This window comes from Annulohypoxylon truncatum, assembly GCF_022578515.1.
Source record: "Annulohypoxylon truncatum strain CBS 140777 unplaced genomic scaffold F4807scaffold_7, whole genome shotgun sequence".
NCBI lineage: Eukaryota > Fungi > Ascomycota > Sordariomycetes > Xylariales > Hypoxylaceae > Annulohypoxylon > Annulohypoxylon truncatum.
Window position 1 is genome coordinate 993,660 of NW_025953793.1, and position 20,491 is coordinate 1,014,150.

At 47.9% G+C, this 20,491-nt stretch overlaps 4 protein-coding genes across 4 annotated transcripts; 2 read left to right on the top strand and 2 right to left on the bottom strand.

Annotated features, from left to right (window-relative positions):
- Positions 1 to 3,206: 3,206 nt before the first annotated feature.
- On the bottom strand, positions 3,207 to 6,667 carry F4807DRAFT_457932 (RNI-like protein; the record flags this gene model as incomplete). Its single annotated transcript, XM_048001118.1, has 5 exons — positions 3,207 to 4,235; positions 4,286 to 4,608; positions 4,661 to 4,957; positions 5,015 to 5,481; positions 5,577 to 6,667. The coding sequence occupies 5 exons, from the start codon at positions 6,665 to 6,667 to the stop codon at positions 3,207 to 3,209; spliced, it is 3,207 nt and encodes a 1,068-aa protein (XP_047856957.1).
- Positions 6,668 to 11,149: 4,482 nt separating this feature from the next.
- F4807DRAFT_416139 (kinase-like domain-containing protein) lies at positions 11,150 to 14,974 on the top strand. Its single transcript, XM_047997106.1, has 2 exons — positions 11,150 to 11,909; positions 11,998 to 14,974. Exons 1-2 carry the CDS (start codon positions 11,493 to 11,495, stop codon positions 14,323 to 14,325), a joined length of 2,745 nt encoding a protein of 914 aa, XP_047856958.1. The 5' UTR covers positions 11,150 to 11,492; the 3' UTR covers positions 14,326 to 14,974.
- A 225-nt stretch (positions 14,975 to 15,199) lies between these two features.
- Positions 15,200 to 16,379, bottom strand: F4807DRAFT_457934 (uncharacterized protein; the record flags this gene model as incomplete). The annotated part of the gene is made up of 2 exons (XM_048001119.1): positions 15,200 to 15,588; positions 15,683 to 16,379. 2 exons carry the CDS (start codon positions 16,377 to 16,379, stop codon positions 15,200 to 15,202), a joined length of 1,086 nt encoding a protein of 361 aa, XP_047856959.1.
- A 183-nt stretch (positions 16,380 to 16,562) lies between these two features.
- On the top strand, positions 16,563 to 19,795 carry F4807DRAFT_371485 (ATP-dependent DNA ligase). Its single transcript, XM_047995681.1, has 4 exons — positions 16,563 to 16,832; positions 16,921 to 18,237; positions 18,285 to 19,053; positions 19,103 to 19,795. Exons 1-4 carry the CDS (start codon positions 16,672 to 16,674, stop codon positions 19,637 to 19,639), a joined length of 2,784 nt encoding a protein of 927 aa, XP_047856960.1. The 5' UTR covers positions 16,563 to 16,671; the 3' UTR covers positions 19,640 to 19,795.
- Positions 19,796 to 20,491: the final 696 nt, after the last annotated feature.

Consider the following 20,491-nt stretch of genomic DNA (forward strand, 5'->3'; position numbering starts at 1 on the left):
CTTATACCCTAGTGGTTTATGTGGGACACGGCCGGCTAGCTTTTCAGAGCAGGTACTGGTTGCTTGTTCGAAGCAAGTGTGACGTATGTATATTACGGAGCGGATGAGGCGGATCTAATGGGGACATGTGTCGGATAACCTACATCTGATTCTTGAAAGGCCCCGGGATGCTATGACGGGGTGGGTGTTTACAGACGGATATACCACTTTAGACGATGGATTACGAGTACGATATGTGAGATGGGAAGAATACAGAATACCTAATACATAGCGATGACAACAAATCAGAATCACTTCAAGCAACTTACAAATCTCCGTCCTATGGATACACATATGTTGACATCGAACCAACCGTCTTACGTTGATCATCGTTCCGACGTATGTATGCGTATGTGGTGATACCCGTTCATGCAGGTACTAGACATATCGGACATCCCCAGCCAGTCTGACTCATCCGTTATGTTGTCCTGTTCCTGAAATACTGGATACCTCCTACGTAGCAATACTTAGCAGAGTAGTATTAATGGATGGGACGGTTATATGTACCTACCTCCCAACGTGCCACGCTAGAACGTTCTATAATGGGTAAACCGGTAGGGGGGGAGACTCTCTCTCTACTACGTATCTCTCTCAAGTTTCATAACAAAACTCCCATACATATTCCTCCACTAATATGTGGTGTATTTTTGGCCTTCCTGCACCCCAGAAGATGGGTCTGACCAATGCACGGCGCACATCTTTTCTTTCTTTCTATTTTTTTCTTCTTTCTTTTCTCCGCTGTTCGAAGCTTTTTGGGTGGGTTTCTTGCCCTGTGGTCCCTGCTTGAAGAGCCATGCAAGAATACGGCCCCCCACAGAACCGCGGAAAACCAGGTACGGACACGTACCTGCGTAGCGTCGATCCCTCATGCGCGCCGTGCTCGTGTAAATTCGGTAGGTTGCGTAAAATTACATATACGAAATTGAAACCCCGAAAAGGTACTCCATTTCCCTATTCCTCTTTTACATAGTACATGGTATTTTCCCTTTCGGTTTCTTCCCTTTTTTTTTAGTTTGTTTCGTTTCGTCTCGCTTTTTTTCTGGGGTATTTTTGCGTTAGTTCGTCCCAGCTTTTTGCCTAACCTGCTGAACCTTTTAATGCCTACCAAACTCGTAGCTGAGGTGGCTACGTAGGGGTCCAGTGACTATTATGTGACTTTAAAAAAAGGAGTGCCCCGTTCCATCCTATCCAAGATAATTTACTATGTATAACTGGCGGTGCTTAGATAGCTGTTGTTTCAACTAAACCTGACAAACCCGGCTTCAACGGGCAAACGGCACTTGGACGCAGTCTGGCAGTAATGCTCGTAGGAAGCTAATTGCTCATTGTGCCGCGTCCCTCCAGTCATCCCCCAGTCGCCCGGCTGTTGCTGGGAGGCGCACGCTCTCGCGCACGGAACGTAGAAAAAGGACACAGTTGGGGCAGGCGGAGTCCCTCCATTTGCAAACACGTGTTCGCGTCCCCGTCGAAGAGAGAATCCTTGAAGTGCATCCGTGGATCGCCATCACGTCACGTCGCTTTTTAATCCCCGTTCGCCGACGCCTCTTTTCCGTTATGTACAGGGCCAGGTTCGGATCGGTTCGTTTTCCGACCGAGTCCGAGTTCGTTTTTTTCGTATTTCGTACTACGGCTCGTATATAGTGGAAATAGGTAGGTCCTCCTATCTAGTATCTTGGCTGCTTAGGTAACCTTGCAAGTGAGTTTTGTTTGTTTCAAGTCGGGCCAGGTGCTAGGTGAGCCGGAGGTGAGTGCGCTAAGCACAACAATGACATGTGAAATTCCTTCTTTTCCCCCAAGGCACCAGTCGGCCAACAGACTAACCCTCCTACCCGGCTTACCGTCTTACGTATGTAGATGAGGCGAGGTGAGCTTGATTTTTTTGGGTTGAGCTCGGCTCGGTTCGTGTGGATTGGTTGGTTTGGTCGGGTAAGGGGTTAGGAGCCCGACTGTACGGTGAGGGATGCGAATCCCAGCCCTGTCAAAATGCCGAAGGGTGTGTAGCTGGGAGTTCGAACTGTCATATGCCTTTACATATTGGCATAGTAGATTGTTCGGCGTTTGGAGAACTGTTGGGTTAAAGAAAGATGGCTAGTTCGTGGACTAATCACCGATGCGATCTTGAATGCCTCATAACATCTTCCCTTCCCCGACGTAAGGGAACCAAAGTTCTCAACTGCTCCTTAGCTCCACTAAGATGAATCTCATAAATCACTAAGTTGTCAAGCTTCAAAGTCTGTCAGCAAATCGATAATCCATCTTGATAACGCGGTAGCAAACCAGAATTATGAATACGCCCAGTGTACGTACCTACAAAAATAACGAACATTTGTCATTAATCGGCTTATATTCCCCGAACATCATCACAAGCCCTTGTATGACACCCTAGAAACTTAAGAGTCATCATGAACCTCATTTATCGGGTAAGGAAATATCGTGGGAGCCAGCAAGCCTCGTGCTCCCGCGTCAAGGCTAGCCGACTGTGCTGCGTACACTTGTCGTCTCAGCCTCACAGACTAATAGTTATGGATGTCTGACTAAATTCGGAACGCAACCGAATCCAACCTGATGGTACCTGGACTTCATAATCCGCGTCATCCGCCCTAATTGGAACTCTAACCCGGTCTTACGAGAGCACTGAACAAAAACCACTAGGATAAATCGGATTCATTAGCTAAATCCGGATGCTTGATCCCGCAAACGTCACCTATGCGATCTGATGTCGTGAGATTGCGGTTCGCGTCGTTTGATAGTAGCGTTGATGCTCCCATCGAAACATATATTAAAGAAGCGCCCGGACAAACGAGATGAAATATGAGCAGGAAATAATATGTAGGTAAATTCAAAATCCTCGTTTCTCACTGGGTATCTCTTATAATCTAAAACGCCACCCTTCCAACTAAAATAAATATATCAACAATAATCGTACAAAGGGAGAAAGGCGCCGTATAGCCTAGGTCGAACAAGACTCGCCGGTCTATATTTGATGTTAAATTCGACCATTCCATAAGTAGGTATACCAGGAGGTGAAATCCTTTTTTGTTTTTACCTACTAGTAGGAACTAAGTAATCTTGATGATTCCTTAGAAATGTGTACTTTGAAGGTGTCACGAGGTCAGCACGGACACCCGATCGTAGGGCTGAACACGGGCCAAGCATGTCCTTTTGACTTATTGGGTCGTGTGGGACGTTTCTTTCCCCTTGTCGCGGGTCGGAGAAGTCGGGAATATCCAGGATAGAAGACTCTCATCTTCCCAGGCGTCGAGGTATTCCGTCTTGAGCCCGAGTGAATGGTTTGCAGGGTTGCTTCTATTCCTGCCTAGGACCTCTCGTGCTTTCTCGGCTTCACTATTCCAAAATTCCTCTACCCACTTTAGTAACCCGTCCAAGCGACCTTCTGCTGCTTTTAATATTTTTGTTTGGAATGATTTGCTGGGTTGAGCTTGATGTTTGTGGAACAAGCGCTCTTCTTGCTGAACCGCATATTGTCGATCGGCGTCAGAAAGGGGGAAGGAAATGATGTGGTGATTATAGTTCAGGGCATGAACTATTTTCGCGAACTGGTGATGATTAAAACTATTTTGTTGACAGTCGAACATGGCAAGACCTTTGTTCGCAGCAAGCACCCGGCATAGCTCGCTCACGTCTTCGGCGGCGCCAATATCGTGATTGCGAACGCGAAGTTGACGTAGTGTGATATTCTGCTTTAATCCACCTAGTGCTCCAGTCAACCCCCAACCCATATGGCTATCTTCTAACTTGCCGCTGTATCCAGATAGATCTAGGTATTGCAAGGTGTCGTTCAGTTCGAAGAAGCGAGACAGCAGCTCCAATGTCTTGGAACTGGTCCGGTCTGGCGGCCCGGTTCCTACCATGCTCAAAAACTCAATGGTCTTGTTATGGGCAAGTGCCTTAAGTAGCCGATTGAAATTCGATTCGTGCTCAAATTGGATCATATCAAGGTGTAGCATCCTCGGCGCTTCGTTACCATGGATTAAGTCGATCCAATCAGTTGAACCAAGTTCAAGTGGATTCTCACTGAGTAGCAGATGCATGTTCCGACCTGCGCCGAGCCGACACAGGAGGCCAGTCGCCATTTCTCCTGATAGCCCACAATTCTCGAGGGTTAGGCGACGCAGACTGCGAGACTCATCAAGCTCAATAAACTTCATGATCCCGCACAAGGTATCGAAGTTAATCTATTATACTCCGTTAGTTAGATCTAAGGCATGGTTTACAAATGCTATACCTTCCAACCTGATAGATCCAGCTCTTCTAAATGCCATGGCTCGAAGTCTGATGTCGCGCTCCATGGCCGAAATAAAGGACCATTTAAACTTCCTTTGACTGAATATGCAAGATTGAGGTGTCGTAGTCTACTTGCATCTGTGAGTGTCTCTGCGGCCTTTTCTGCCTCTATACGGCCTGAGTTGTGGGATACATCAAGATTCTCGATAGCCGAACGCTGCTCATGTAAGCCCTCCCAGAGCAACGCGAGCGCGTTCTCATCGAGGTGACATCGCGATATCGAAAATGTCTTCAGAAAATCAGGTCTATTCTGTAAAGCTCGAGCTATAGGGCCGTCAGTAAATCCAAATCGGAACGGTTATGATATTAAGCTTACAAAGACCCGCAACATCGGGCACACCTAGGAAGTTTCCACTGAGATTGATCGAATTGCACCGAGTTTGTAGGGATTTCCAGAGAAGTACAATAGGCGGCACGACTTCGCACGCTCGGCTTGTCGGAGACGGAACGGATTGGTCATTTTCCATTGAAGCTGCAGGTTCTCTAGCAAGCACGTTGGTAAGATCAATGTGTCGTATAGACTCTGATCCTAGTAGAAGAGCTACAATTTCTTGAAATAGTACAGAGGAGTTCTCTACTAAATCGAATTCAACCCGAGTAAGGCTACGTTTCCCTGGCGAATGTTAGCTCGAAAGCGGCACACGATTATCATACGTGCAATTCCACAAACCTGTTCTGGAAAGCCATATTGTAGACTCGAGTCGGGAAGTATTGTCAAAGACGCCGGAGAGATTGGAGAAGTCAATGTCGCGGAATGACAACGACTTGAAAAAGTCATTGAAGCGCAAGGCACGAAAGACAGCTAGGAGCTGATATGCAGTGTAGCTGGACTGTTCCGTTGGTGCAAGAAGAGTAAACTGAGGAGCGTGCCGCACATTCTTCCATTGGACCGTCCAATTCACCGGGGCACAGCAGTAACCTTCAACGAAGGCTCCCAAAGTTGTTCTAAAACCACAATAATCTTCGCCATTAGGAAGAGGCATCCGCGGTGCTTCACCGTCGATAAAGAACACTTCACGGCGGGTCCATAGGGGCCAAGCGGGTTTAAGGTAGGTGTCCATATTATACAACTTTGACGAAATGCTCCGGTGATGTCGACTAGCAAGCTCCAGTTTCGTGGGCTTTTCTAAAGGTAGTCTGTGTTTGTTAGACATGGGCCACAAGCTATACATAGAAAATTATCAAAACATAGGGCTAATAAGATATGACAAGAGAGCTCAGGGTGGCCTTACCGAAAGACAAGATCGAATCTCTCATCGTTCAGAATAACGTTAACTTTCGATAACCCCACCAACCCATACCGTACCATGGCAGGATTCAATTTCTGGTCCGTCGAATGTTTTGTAAACTGAGCGAGGTAACAGAATTTCCTGGTGAGCACTATGTAGAAAGACGACTTGTCCCGCCAGCCCTTCTTAATTTCACCAGAGTTTGCTCTCGGCCTCATACATGGCCGTCGAGGCACGACGGGGTACATTTCTATCTGGGCATCCCAACCTTGCTCGTGCTGGGGCTGGACTTGTCGCCTAAGCTCCTGTTCTATTTCAGACGGAGTTGATTCTTCTGGAAAAGCCTTAGACCGAACCTTGATCGCATGACGAATCTGTTTTAACCATTCATCGCGATCATCTGGTAGGCTAAAGTCTAACTGGAGACATGTAAATGTGGCCCCTTTTCGATCACTCCACCATACTTCTATGCCAAATGATGGACGGGTACCCTCATTGTTGAAAACCGATACGATCTTCTCTAGCGGGATAAATAATTCCCCGCTTGCCCCAAGATCTCTTAGAGAGCTTGTCGATTCAACGGGCGTAAGGGTGTCAACACCGCTATTTGATGCCGAGATCTGTGGGAATCGTTCGACCGCAGCTGAGCGACTCTTGAACTTGACTAGAGCCAAGGGCGTTAAGACTAGAAACTCTTTCTTAGACCTCAAGATAGACGTTTCCGGTTGAAGGGGCCCGGACTTGGTGATTACCAAGGAATCACCAAAAATGCTGGCGCACTGACTGCCGGTGCCTGAAGGACTCGTAGGTCTAGTCGATGTCGAGCCCCGTTCAGTATTGTCCCCCGTTGAAGAGCCAGAAGGCCTCCGAATCAAATCTTCCCTCAATGTTTCAAAAGGGCGGCTCTTAGTTAGAGTTCTTCTACGGCCTGCTACAGGCGAGTGTATATCCGTCTCGGAAGAGCTCGAGATCTGCGAAGTGATACTGAGTGACCGTAGCCGCAAAGCCTTCATAGCTGAAAAAGACTGGCGTCTTTGAGACATGTGAATTTCCTTTCCTTCAACTATCTGCTGGGAGTGAGGTTTAAGATCCATGACTGAACTCGTGAGAGTCGAAGTCGACCTTGACTACGGCGTATAAAGCTAAAAATTCTTGATACCCACAGTGGGTTGCCGTAGGCTCATGACACCCAATGCGGGAATAATGAATCCGGGAGAGCCGTGTGATTGACAGTCGGACTCGAAAACGGCGAGAGCTTCGGGATAGCTGGTAAAGAGAAGCTCAACACGCCACATACGACATTGCTCGTTAGCTTAGCTAATCCCTCCTTAATCAGCGAGGTAACGTCCCCTCGATTATCAGTCCACGAAAGAGCATATTGGACCGAGTATACAGAGAAAAGAACAGAATCAGTCCTCGACGAGAGCCTCGAAGAAAGACACTTGCGATAAACTATGTAGAAGCTATGCAAGAGCTATGCGTGCGAGCTCCCAAAACGTATCCTGATCAGCTTTCAGGAAATCGATGGCGTGAACATTTAGCGTTGGTTCGAGGTTGGGTTCGGTCCGGACTTGGACACAAAAGCCTGATAAGGTAAGGTACAGATTAGGTTCGACTCGTTACCTGCATTTTTCATCTCATTCAGCTCTCATTCGACTCTCATTAAGCACTTATGCGGTAGGCCCAATGCAGTGATCTGCCCCGCTAATACCCGCTAATGCATAGTTCCAGCCTCGATGATGCTATGATCCGGTTTGGAGAGACCAGCTGGTCCAATAACCTTCAAGCTTTGGCTATTCAGGTTTCTTGTTGTGACGTACTCTATTTACTCCTACATACACGAAGACAGCAGTTCGATGTTACATACGGTAAATATCTGGGTATGTAGGTATCTATGGATTTATAACATGTATGTGCATAAGCAGGTCGATTGGGTGATTCAATAGATTAACACATGCAATTGTTATCAATCTTACTGGTACCTTTTCCAAGGGTTCGATGTAGGGTTCGATGTAAGGTACGATATCAGTATAGTTATATTGCTATAGCAAACATTCCAATTTACTCATCAAGCTAGATACATAGGCGTGTTAACTTATGGTGACTATAAAAACGTTATCGATTTTCACGTGAGTTGAATTCTTAGCGACCCCAGGATCGAACAAAATGGAGATTATTATCCACAATTCCAATGGACCCAATGGACACGACGTACAGCACTAAATCTACAAGACTCTTTGTGTAACAGCTGAATGTGAATGCGAGTCCTAAAGCCCAACCAACTCTGCAGACCTAGTAATGTAAGGTCGAGAAAACAAAGAGCATCATGCCTCTCATCCGGGAAAACCCGTGAAGCCCTTTGTTGAGGGCTACGTGTTCGCGCTTTTCACGTGCCCAAATTCTTATATAGCTCCTACAGATTTTTAAAGTGTTGATTTAATTCAATGTTTTTGTTGATGTTGTCGAGCATTGAGCATGTTTCAAGGCTCAGTTGGTCGAAAGTCGGTCAACCTCACGATCGACCGCTGGCATTACAACACTACCAGACTGGGAATTACCATGTTATTGACGCATTCTAAGCTTCCAGGGTGCCTAGTGGCCCAGCACTACGATGTAGGTACATACACGTGTTTCTTAAAAGTAAACAATCCTTCCTCCAAAAGCCTGCAGCTCCTCTGCAATGTCGATTGGCCCAGCAATACTGCGACATTGACGGCCGAGAAGTTTGACCACCTAAGCTTGGCGCTCTGAGCCTGAATGGAACGAGACCGCCTTGACATCGAGCGCGTAACATGACGCTTGGTGTTTTATGATCGAGCTTGGGCTTTACATCGTGAATCTCGTGACAAACTAGTAGTATGGGTGTTGGTAAGATACGAGGCAAAGCATGGAAATGCTCGATGACAAAGGGCCCAGAAACCTGAGCAAGCTTGACGAAAACCCCAGCACCCCAATCCTCGAGGATCTCGGGATTCGTTGCGGTGTACCATGCAAATTAAATGAGCTTCTTATTGCCTTGTCCTACCAAGGGCGGGAGCAGCCAAGGCCTTTGCAGCCGCAACATGCAAAAGGTGACCGGACAACAGCATAATACGATTTGATGCGTGCTAAAAGATGCAGGCGTGACAATGGGATCCTTTAATCCCACCTTCGCAGCCTTTGCTTTCTCGGTCCCGGGTCTACGCTAGCAAACTTCTACAGCTTCCAGATCGCTGAAAAGATCCCTAAATGTCGGATTAGGTACCTAGCCCCTTGCCTAGGAAAGCTCGGCGTGGTATGCACGAGTCTAGAATGCCCAATAAGCTGAGCATCTGGCGGTGATCCGTCTGAGCGCCTCCGATCTCACGGAGAAACACTATCGCGATGGGCTGAAGCCGGCGAATCAACAGTCTTTGCGAACTCATGTTATCTCCTTAGTAATACGGATATTATGTACTAGCATTAAAATTTTAACGAGATGATGCTATGAAGTCGGGAAGGATCGCGTCAGAGGACGCGCCCATTGCTCCCTCACGCTTTAAAGATATTCATAAGGCATAGGTATCATCGAAGCCGATCTCGACTATGGTAATATATATGGTCATGCTCAATATATCGTGGCGAAGTCTCTCCTAAGAACGACGTTTTATCGATGAGACGCCTTAGCCAATAGGCGGGGGTTAACTCATGCCAAGTAACACGCATATCACGACCTATTGGGTTCGGGATATGCAAGATACTTGCCTACCTTGGTACTTCAGAAAGAAGATACTTAACGCAGATGAAGTACGTAAGGCAACTTCGCCGAAAAGCTGCGGGGGTTGAGAAGGAAAAAATGATGACCCCTTCAGAAATAGCAACGTTGACCATGTCGACAATCCTACGTACGTAAACCACACTGCCGGTAAGAGGCGAGAAAAGAGGCAAAGAGTGAGGGCTGTGAAGGCCCTGAAGGGTACAAAAAGGCCCCAAGCCCGCTTGACGCTCCGAATGCACCCATCTTATCCGGCTGGTCGAAACTTGGAGGGTTTCAGGTTGGAGATCATAGCCTAGCCCTTGTCAATCGACCCCTAAAATACACACCTGTGGATACACTATCGTCTTGTCAGCCCCTGTACATGCCACCTTGTAGGTGGGATATGACTTGCTGAAGCGGCCGAGTGAGTGCCTAGGTGCGAATAATAGCGGACGAGATCCAGCAGTCCCAGGGCCAGTCTGCCAGTCCAATCGAGGTGACGCCGTTATTGGTTACCCTGGCACCATGCTTCAGCTTTTGTTCACTACCGCTTCCTCTGCCGGGCTTTCTTCGACGATCTTGACGGTTGTGGTTGACGACAACACGTCTTATTATTAGTAGTGCCCTTGTCATGTGCCCAGCTATTTGTAACACTGGTCCTAAAGAATAAAAATACATGCATCTTCAACAACTAGGCAGCTAGGACAACTAGGCAATCTCAGATACTTTACATACTAGTAGTAGTAAAGGGTAGACTAGCGTACGGCAGTCTAAGTAACTGCTCGGGTTCGAAATTGGATATACGGATGTAGCTTAAAGGGGTACGCACGCCGCGATCTTAAATGGGGGCGGAATGTGATTGTCGACGAGTAGCCGCCCGCACATGGACACCAACGCTTGTATATCCGGTTTTGCATTATGGGGAGGTTGCAAAAAATAGAGTAGTTTGTATGTACTATGTGATGTACAATGTATTAATGATTGCCCCGAGGGAGGCATATGGCATAGGTTCTCAAGGTATGTTGGTATGTAATTGGGAAGTCAAGGCCTTTTTTTCACTCTTCTCCTCTGATCTTCAGCTTGCGTCACATGGTCACGGTAGACGCGCAATGAAACAGAGAGCAATGATCATCGTCTGAGAAGACACGCTCTGCCACGGTGTATCGGTGTGTGCCGTTTCCCTCACATTACGTATCTCCGCGAATCGTTCTCGAATCAAGTGAATCTCTCGTCCGATGGGCGATTAAATGCGAGATAGTGGGCAGAGTGGGTTGGTGGGTTAAGGTGGATGAGTCGATGACAGGACTGTGTTTTTATGATCCAGTGGCCGTGCGCTCCTTGACGAGTTTCAACTTTTCAACATCAGCAGCATCAGCTACCGCCCGTTCTTGTTTATTTCGGGCCAATCACGATCGGAGAAATGCACCCAAACGACTGGTGCTACACAGTAAGAATACGCGAGAAGGTGTTAGTCTTGTTAGTGGTTAAAAAGTTTATTTCATGCTTCCCTACGTCGGTAGCGGCCGCAAAGTGAAACCCCCGAACCCGAACGCTACTGCACATTTAGCTGGTCAGGCACTCCTCATCGACGGTGAGAATACCCTAGATTAGATACTGTATAATGGAGGAAAGTGGGTAGGAAAAGGTACTTGGATAGGATAGTAAGTGATCCACGACTTAAGCTATTCTAAGGAGGTGGGGCTAGTCAGCCTGCAACTAAGATAGAACCCTTGGAATTAAAGTTACACCAACACCTGCGAATAGTCAGGTACCTGTCGCCTGCAAAGCGTGCTAAATATGCTAGGGGAGGTACGAGGTGATACTAGGCAGAATGTACCTGTAAATCGTCTCCTGCAATAACATTGAATCCCATCCCCCAATCCCAATCCTGCCAAATCCCAACTCCAAACTCCACACTCTTTATCATCGACACACTCTGGCGATTTGCGAAACCTCCCTAATTTATTTTTCCGTTTCGACACCGCTCGCTGGCGTAATCTACTCTTTGTCCGATCCCGCAAAAAGGAGCGGAGAGAAGAAAAAAAAGAATTATCAACGCTTCGAGGAATAAAGAAAAAATTATACTCGTCTCCTCTTTTTTTTATTCTTTTTTTTTTATACAATCTCCTCTATTCAAATCTTTTCCCATGCGTACCTGACAGCGGATAATCAACCCTAATCGACACGCATAACCTAGGCACACAATGGCAATGCTAGCTTCGAAGTCGTCTTTTCCGGCTTCGCTGGCCTCCACGAATGCCACCTTAGTCTCTAGTGCCCAGCCGTCCAGTATGGCTCCCACGAGAAGAGCACCGGCCGTCCATGCTACCGGCCAGGCTTTTGCTAGCCCTACCGAGTCTGAATTCTCCGACGTCGACGGCCCTGACGCCGTTAAGAATTGGTCCGAGGACCAAGTATGCGACTACCTGAGGAGCGTTAAGTGCGGCGAGTATGAAAAGTTATTCAGGAAGAATAACGTCAATGGCGAGAATTTATTAGAGATGGACAAGGAGGTTCTCAAAGAGATGGGCATCGAGAAGGTTGGCGATCGAGTTCGACTATTCCTCGGCATTAAGAAACTCAGGACGAAGGCGTACGCGAATCAAAAGAGGCGCAATCGGGTGAGTCGCCACTGTACTATATTTACGGGACATTCGGGGGGTAACCCGACGGTTTGGCTGGATGTGTTTTCTAACGTCTTGAGTATAGGATTCTTTTGGAGGATTAGATTCTCAATATACTCCCTCCTCGACAGGATCACCGCGTGCCTTTAACTCTGGTGGCCGGGGCCATGGCTCGGCAAACAAAAGATACTCTCGACAGATTGACATGTCGAGTCTGGCGATGAGCTCCATGTCCGAGATGGGGAGGCCTGCGTCCCGACCTACTTCCCCTTTGCCCAATTCCGAGGCCCGAGCTGTTAGACAGCAGCGGTATCAACAGGCTCAGCCGTATATGGTCAATACGACACCTAACTCGAGCGCACGAGGACCTGGATCGCCAACTATGACTGGCCGCCTGGTAATTAATCACACGAGAAATGCCTCGAGTCTGGATGGTTCGCTGATGGCTGCTTTACCACAGGGCCAAGATGTCATCCGCGTCATATCTACGGGCGGCGTTACGAAAGTTGTCAAGATCGCGGACTGCAGCAACTGCGAAGAGGTTATGCGAGTGACATTACGAAAATTTGCCTTGCGGGAGGACCATGATCGCAATTATTGTTTCTGGGTATTAGCTGGTGTAGACCCCGATCCTAAGCAATCTCGGCGTCTCGGCGATACCGAACTATGGCGCATCATCAAGGATCAGAAGCGGCCGGAGAGAAATCGTCTAATCCTTAGGAGGGTACCTTCTGGAGAGCCTGGTGAAGCTGAATTGCAACGAGCCGCCTCCATCGCCATGGAAGAAGCCCAACAGTCGCATGCACGCGCCTTGGAGAATGTGCAAGACAAGAGAAGCCAGCTCAAGGTCCAGAAGTTATTAGGCGAAAGTTGGAACGAGGGACTTCAGCAGCCGCTGTCACCGATATCTTTCCAGGATAGGGAGAGAAATCTTCATAATGCCGCCCGGGATCTGGAACGGCCTGCCTCTAATGAAGCCAAGTCACCCTTTCCAAGGCGTAAGGGACTTCTCAGACAATTTGGTGGCTTGAGACCGCCTAGCGAGTTGATTGCTTCCGATCTCACTTCCTACTTCCCCGATCATCCTCGAGAAGATATCGATCGGACCGCGCGGTTATCTATGCGCAGGTCCACTCGCTTGAGCAAGGTGAATAGCCGTCTTAGTGTTGCTAGCAATCTCAGCTTCGCGTCGAGCATCCAAGATGCGCCGCCCATCCCAACCATCGCGGATTCGTGGTTAAGCGGTGGCCAACTTGCCAAAGTCAGGGCTCGTGAGATACAGGGCCGAATGCCGCATGGATTCCGCGACTCCGTAGCTTCGTCTGTTTTAGATACCCTTCAGGAGGAGTCGCCTATCGAGCCCAACCGCAAGTCTTATGTCTCGTTCGCAGACAGTAGCTCCGATAGTAATCCCATTAGCATCACTGACCCTGAAGGACACGCCCGCCAGAGCTACTTCGACGAAACTAGCACCCAGGGCTCAGGTTCCCTGAAAGAAATCACGCAAGCTCTGAGCGAGGATGGCGAGGATGCTGACGAAGAGCTCCAAAGTTTCCTAGCCGGGGAATCATGGGACGACAATAAATGGATGAAGGGTGCATTGATCGGCCAGGGATCGTTTGGTAGCGTGTACTTGGCTCTGCATGCTGTGACTGGTGAACTTCTTGCCGTCAAGCAGGTCGAGGCGCCGTCGCCCGGTGCCAACAGCGCCACGGACGCGCGAAAGAAGAGCATGATCGAGGCTCTAAAACGAGAGATTGGTTTGCTGCGAGATCTTCGGCACGCAAATATTGTTCAATATCTCGGATGCAGCTCGTCGGCGGAACACCTGAACATTTTCCTCGAGTACGTTCCTGGTGGCTCCGTTCAGACGATGCTCAATTCGTATGGCGCACTGCCCGAACCTCTGGTCCGCAGCTTTGTGAGGCAGATTTTGAATGGACTCTCATACCTACACAACCGAGACATCATCCACCGCGATATCAAGGGCGCCAATATCCTCGTAGACAACAAGGGTACAATCAAGATATCCGATTTTGGAATCAGCAAGAAGCTCGAAGCTTCTAACATCCTCAGCGGTGCCAACAACAACAAGCATAGACCTTCACTTCAAGGTTCGGTGTTTTGGATGGCTCCCGAGGTGGTCAAGCAGACCTCATACACCCGCAAGGCTGATATCTGGTCTCTCGGCTGTTTAGTTGTCGAGATGATGACAGGTACACACCCTTTCCCTGATTGCAGTCAGTTGCAAGCCATCTTCAAGATTGGTGGTGGGAAAGCTGCGCCTACTATTCCGGAGAGCGCCAGCACCGAGGCGCAGACATTCTTGAGCCAGACCTTCGAGATAGACCATAATCTGCGACCAAGCGCGGATGAGCTTATGCTCAGCCCATTCTTAGCTCCTATTACCTAGGCGGAAGGAGAAGATGGTTTTATGCTTTCTCTCCTGCTATTTTTTCGATACCCCTTTGCAACAACCGATCCGGGTTTGCCGACATTCGAACTAGGAATAATTTGAATGGCGTATACTTGCGGTTGGCTTTGTTGTCAATCTTTTTCTCAAACGAAGTCGTACTCCTGAACGATAATTGATTATATGCGATCGACGTTGATCACACTTTTATTATAAGTGACTACTATTTGTAGTGTCACCAATCTCCTTTATAGGACGACATGCTGCGGCCATGGCCAATATGTCAAACTTCTGGTTCCAGGAACGAGTTTACGGAAATTTCTATTTGGCGGGTAGTGATAAGAGGCTGTTGGCAGCCTTCGCATGAGTAGAAATGGGGGTTTATAACGATGCATTGGCGAGGCGAAAGGGGTAATGGGTAATATGGGCTGGCTTCTACATTCGGGCTTGTTATTTTCGGTTTTACGATCGGCATTTTGAAGCACAGCTGCAATGAATTCAAGGTGCCGAATACATGAATGAGAAGCAAATGAACTGGAACGATTACTTATAGCACTTCCCTATTTTGCGGACGTAAGCACTTGTAATTATATATATCACCTAGGTTAACACGGTGGACATGGGAAAATAGAGAAGTAAAATATAATCATCGATGATTCTTGATTACCTGTCTTCTGATTAATCGCCGACCTTGTACGATATTGTGATAGAAATCTTTGATGTTCCTAACATTTCATTTCCATTTATACATTGGCATGCCTCAAAGAAAATACGAGCTATGCTTTTTGTTCCCATAGATGTTAACCGGCAGATGTCAACCAATATCTTCTTTCTGTTCAGGATCTTCTTTCGGCTTACATTTGGCGCGTATTGTCTATTTTAGATCAGTTCTAGCAGTACCTCGTACCGCAAGGCCTCCATCCCGATCTTCTACCCAAACCTCCCAATCTCGTTGTGTGCCGTCATGTGGTTCCTCGACGCGCCTAACACAAACGCGTAAAGGCTCATTAGCATAGAGAGGAGCTAGGTTCCGATAATCGATCTTCACGATTTTTTCCTCCTTTTTAAGTTGCGACTTGACTGCGCTAAGCATTAGGATGAGGGAGAGAGGTCCATGTACTAGTAAGTTGCGGTGGCCCTCTACTTTCCGGCAGTACTCGGTGTCCAAATGGATGGAGTGTGAATTAAATGACAACGCGCTAAAGTAGAACAGAAGTCTGGGTGTTGGCGTGAGTGTGAATGAGTAGTCGGGCTCATTGGAAGCTAAGCTGGAATGTCAGGCATGATCACGGGACTTTACGAGCAATAGAAATACTGTAGGCTAATAATAAAGAGTGCTGGGATGATGCAGACATACCCTTGACGATCCTATCTCTTTCTCCTTCCGACTTTACGAGATTTTCGCGAGCCTGCTCTTTGCCCAAACCGCGCATGAATACCAGGCTTCTTTTTTCCCTTATCCTCGGCAAGTCTCTGCCCGACATAACGGTGCGGTCAGCACTCACCATGTAATCGCGCAGTACGGTGACGAATATCTTCTCTTGGCCCGAGGGGCCTTTGAAAGTGACGTCTTCTATGCTCTCCTTGCAATCAACGGAGGCCGAGCTCAGCTTGAAATTTCTGTTGAAGTCGATGGAGCCACCGGCCCACATGCGCCGCACAAATGGATCGCCGGGGCTGTGAGACGGATCTGTGCCGTCGGGGCACAATTCCAAAAGGGTCTTCTGGAGCGGGAAGTACACAAGATGGTGGCCGTCGGGAAGCTCATTCTTCTTTGAGATACTCTTGATATTCGTACCCTTTGCTAGGCACTCTCTGGGTATCAAGTCCGCGAGGACAATGTTGAGCAAGGTGGAATTGGTCGGTGATAAGATGTCCCGTATCCATTGAGCTGGGCGTCCCAGCATCTCAGCCTTGATGTCATCCGATGAGAGAGGCTGGGCTGGCTGGATACTGTAGGTGCGTCGCCAATTTGGTAGACAAGACCTGGAAGCCGAAGGGCCAAGGCATGGCGACCTTCGAAACAGGTGCGGCAACGTACGAGTAGCCCTCATATTTCTATCATGAAATCCGAGTCCATACTAGGTAGAATTTCAGAAATATCAATTCGATTTTACCCGTGAAATATCGCAGCATCCTTATCGATAAAGCTTTCGATATTGCATACAGTACACAAATACCTTCTAATACGATATCGGCACTGTATGATGCCTGCAAATTTCGCGTCACTGCTCATTAACGCGGTTAGTTTTTCGGAAGTCGCGTCACGTCGGAGGAAGTTAGTGGTCGCGCCTCCTATCTAATATAGTGATATCTGATACGATACTCCAAACCTGTGCCACGTGAATGCCTATAGCAAGCCACATTAAAGTACTTACTAGGGTCCCTCAATTCTTCTTCGAACATCATTTTTTCACCAGTGTGGCCTCACGTCGTCTTTGCCTCCAAATTGCCACGAGTACGTCCTTCAGACTACTCAAGATGGCACCCAAGCAGGCTACCTTGGGGTATGTGAAATCTTCGCAGACCACCTTAGGGTGGGTCTTCCTGGCATACTGCGCCGTATAACTCACTCCTTGCTAACGACTATGTTAGGAAGTTCTTCGGTCAACCAAATGGCCCAAAGCCTGCTCCTCAGCAGACGAAGCTTTCGTTCAGTACGAAGTCGGCCAAGAAGACGAATGACGAGCCAGAATCTGCCCCGGATGCACGTGAATCGCCGTCACCAAAATCAAAGTCTGAGGCCAATGTGAAAGAGGATAGTGATCCTCCAAAAGATACGAAGAAGCGATCTCGAACACCCTCTTCCCCGAAGAACAAAAAGAAACAGCCTACAAAGGTCAAAGCTGAGGAACCCGAGGATAAGTTGGAGGACGAGGCACCTGTGGTGAAAAGGCAGCGAAAGACCCGCCCCCGGATTGAGGACGATGACGAAGAAGATGAGGTCATGGCTGATGCAGAGCCGACAAAACCCAAGAAGCAGACTACTCCTAGGAAAAGATCACCCAAAAACCCCTCTACCAAGACAACACCAATCGCCGCGAAGAAAGGTACACCCTCACCTAAGAAAGGGGATGCAGATATTAAAGAAGAAGCATCAGAATCCGCATCCGAGGTAGAGAAGGAAGAGTCCGATGAAGAGAAGCCGGAGGTTGCAGCGAAAGCCCGAGAAAAGATCCAGACTAAGCTTCAGGGCAAGACGCAAGACCCATATCCCGATTGGAAACCTGACACACCGGTGCCCTATGCCGCGTTATGTACAACGTTCTCCCTCATAGAACTTACAACAAAACGACTCATAATCACCGAATATTGTGCTTCGTTCCTCCGACAAGTACTACGTTTGACCCCCGACGACTTTCTTCCAACAGTGCTATTGATGATCAACAAATTAGCCCCTGATTATGCCGGCATTGAGTTGGGTATTGGCGAATCACTCATCATGAAGGCTATAGGCGAGACTACGGGACGGAGTCTACAAGTAATAAAGGCGGATCAAAAAGAAATTGGCGATCTAGGTCTTGTTGCAGTGAAGAGCAGATCAACTCAGCCTACCATGTTCAAACCTAAACCATTGACAATCAGAGCTGTGCACAAAGGTTTGATGGATATTGCAACCGTGACTGGGAACGGTGCTCAAGGAAGGAAAGTCGACGGAATCAAAAAGCTGTTGTCAGCTGCTGATGCCCACTCGACCGGCAAGGTCGATATTCAGAAGGACAAGGGAGGGCCCAGCGAGGCCAAGTACCTAATTCGGTTTCTCGAGGGAAAGCTGAGACTAGGGTTAGCAGAGAAAACGGTTCTCGTATCCATAGCACAAGCTATAATATGCCACGAGGCGGAGCAAAAAGGGGGGGTACCCAGCACCAAGGAGATAGAACAAGCAGAAGCTATGTTGAAGACTGTATACAGGTTAGTGACATGTCAAATCGTCAACTGACCGCTCTAACGTATCTTAGTGAACTTCCCAGCTGGGATGTCATTATCCCGGCAATGGTCAAGAACGGCATCATGAGGTTAAAAGAGACTTGCAAACTCCGCCCAGGGGTGCCTTTGAAGCCCATGCTTGCGAAACCTACAAAGGCAATCACGGAGGTTTTGGATCGTTTCGAAAATCAGACATTTACTTGCGAGTATAAGTACGATGGTGAGAGAGCACAAATCCACTATGTCGCCAAAGACTCTTCGGATGAGTATATCGATGCTCTTCCTGGTGCCACAAAGGAAGCTGCCAAGGGGGTTGCGTCCATTTTCTCGAGAAATTCGGAGGATTTATCCAAGAAATATCCCGATATTCTTGCAAAGCTCAATACATGGGTCAAAGATGGTACCAAGAGTTTCGTTCTAGACTGCGAGACAGTAGCCTGGGATGTTGATGAGAAGAAAGTCCTTCCCTTCCAACAATTAATGACTAGAAAGAAGAAGGACGTCAAGCTGGAAGAGGTGAAAGTCAAAGTCTGCGTGTTCGCATTTGACCTGCTATTTTTGAATGGGGATCCGGTAGTCGAAAAGCCGCTCCGAGAACGTCGCGAGTTGCTTTACGACGCCTTCCAGCCAGTAGAAGGCGAGTTTTCTTTTGCAACTCATATGAATGGCAGGGAGCTCGAGGAGATCCAGACATTCCTAGACGAGAGTGTCAAGGCCTCCTGTGAGGGTCTGATGGTCAAGATGCTTGACGGCTCGGAGAGTGGATACGAGCCTAGCAAACGAAGTCGTAATTGGCTCAAGGTAAGACTTCAACAGGTCTAATCGATAACTGTTACTAACAGCGAAGCAGATCAAGAAAGACTACCTGTCGGGAGTTGGTGACTCCCTTGACCTTGTTGTACTCGGTGCCTACTACGGCAAAGGCAAGCGTACCTCGGTTTATGGTGCTTTTCTCCTCGCATGCTATAACGCGGCGTCTGACACCTACGAGACGATTTGCAATATTGGTACCGGGTTTTCGGAACAGGTCCTTGAAGAACTTCACAAGCAACTCTCTGAAATTGTCATCGACCGGCCCAAACCATTCTACGCGCATTCGTCAGGTGGGCAGCATCAGCCAGACGTCTGGTTCGAACCTCGCTACGTCTGGGAAGTCAGAACTGCGGACTTGACGCTCAGTCCTCGATATAAAGCTGGAATAAAGGAGAATGTCGACCCATCCGGTGAGAAGGGAATTAGTTTGCGATTTCCAAGATTCATCAAGCTTCGAGATGACAAGAAGCCCGACGAGGCAACGAGTAGTCGTCAAGTGGCAGAGATGTACAGGAAGCAAGAAAGTGTAACGAAAAACAAGGGACCGTCCGTGGATGATGATTTCGAGTACTAAAGGGGCTATTGATGATCTCGCTGATGATCTGGGTGTGCAATATAATTACTTACGAGGAATGACTACGACGAGAGCTGCTATTTCAATGGCTGTTTGATTCGATCTGCAGGCTTCCGCGAGGTGCAGAAGTGTACCGAAATAATATTAGGTAGCCCTTGCTTGCTGACACCAAGAACACTAGAAATCATTATCCATTCATTATTTGGTGTTCACTTATCACCATCTCTTCATCACTAAGACAACTCTTCTATTGATTAGAGATGACAGGCGCAGGAATATATTTACAACCTGCGCACCGAGCATGAGGCAATATGGCAAGCAAATCAACATATCGACCTATATGTGCGTTTCCGCTCCAATTCCCGATCGTTACATATAATGTTTATCCGCCAAGTCTTGTTCATAAGTCGGTGTTCTGTCTAATGTTATTCAACATAATCTTGGGGCATAGTAAATATAGGAGAGTATCAACGGATCATAACGTCGAGGCATTCTATCCATACAACCATTTCCTTCCCGAGCCAGCTGCAGATTTCATACAAGAGCTAGGTATGACCTTTCCATGCCGTTCAAAATCAAGCTCGATAAGACTTGCTACTTGAGGAATGGGCATAAACAGGGACGTTTTGTACCACACCCATCTATGGTGAGTAAGTGAATGAAGTGTCCATGATATCGATTTCAACCAGAGCCTCTTTGTGGAACCCGTACGGATCCTTAAATGTGTCCTACGATCTCCAACTACCTGAGAAACATCCCAAGTACCTAGTCAGGCTGACTCTGCGTCATCCCGTGTCGCAACGTCATTGGGGATAAAACAGTTTTCTTCAATACGCCTCCATTCCCGACAAC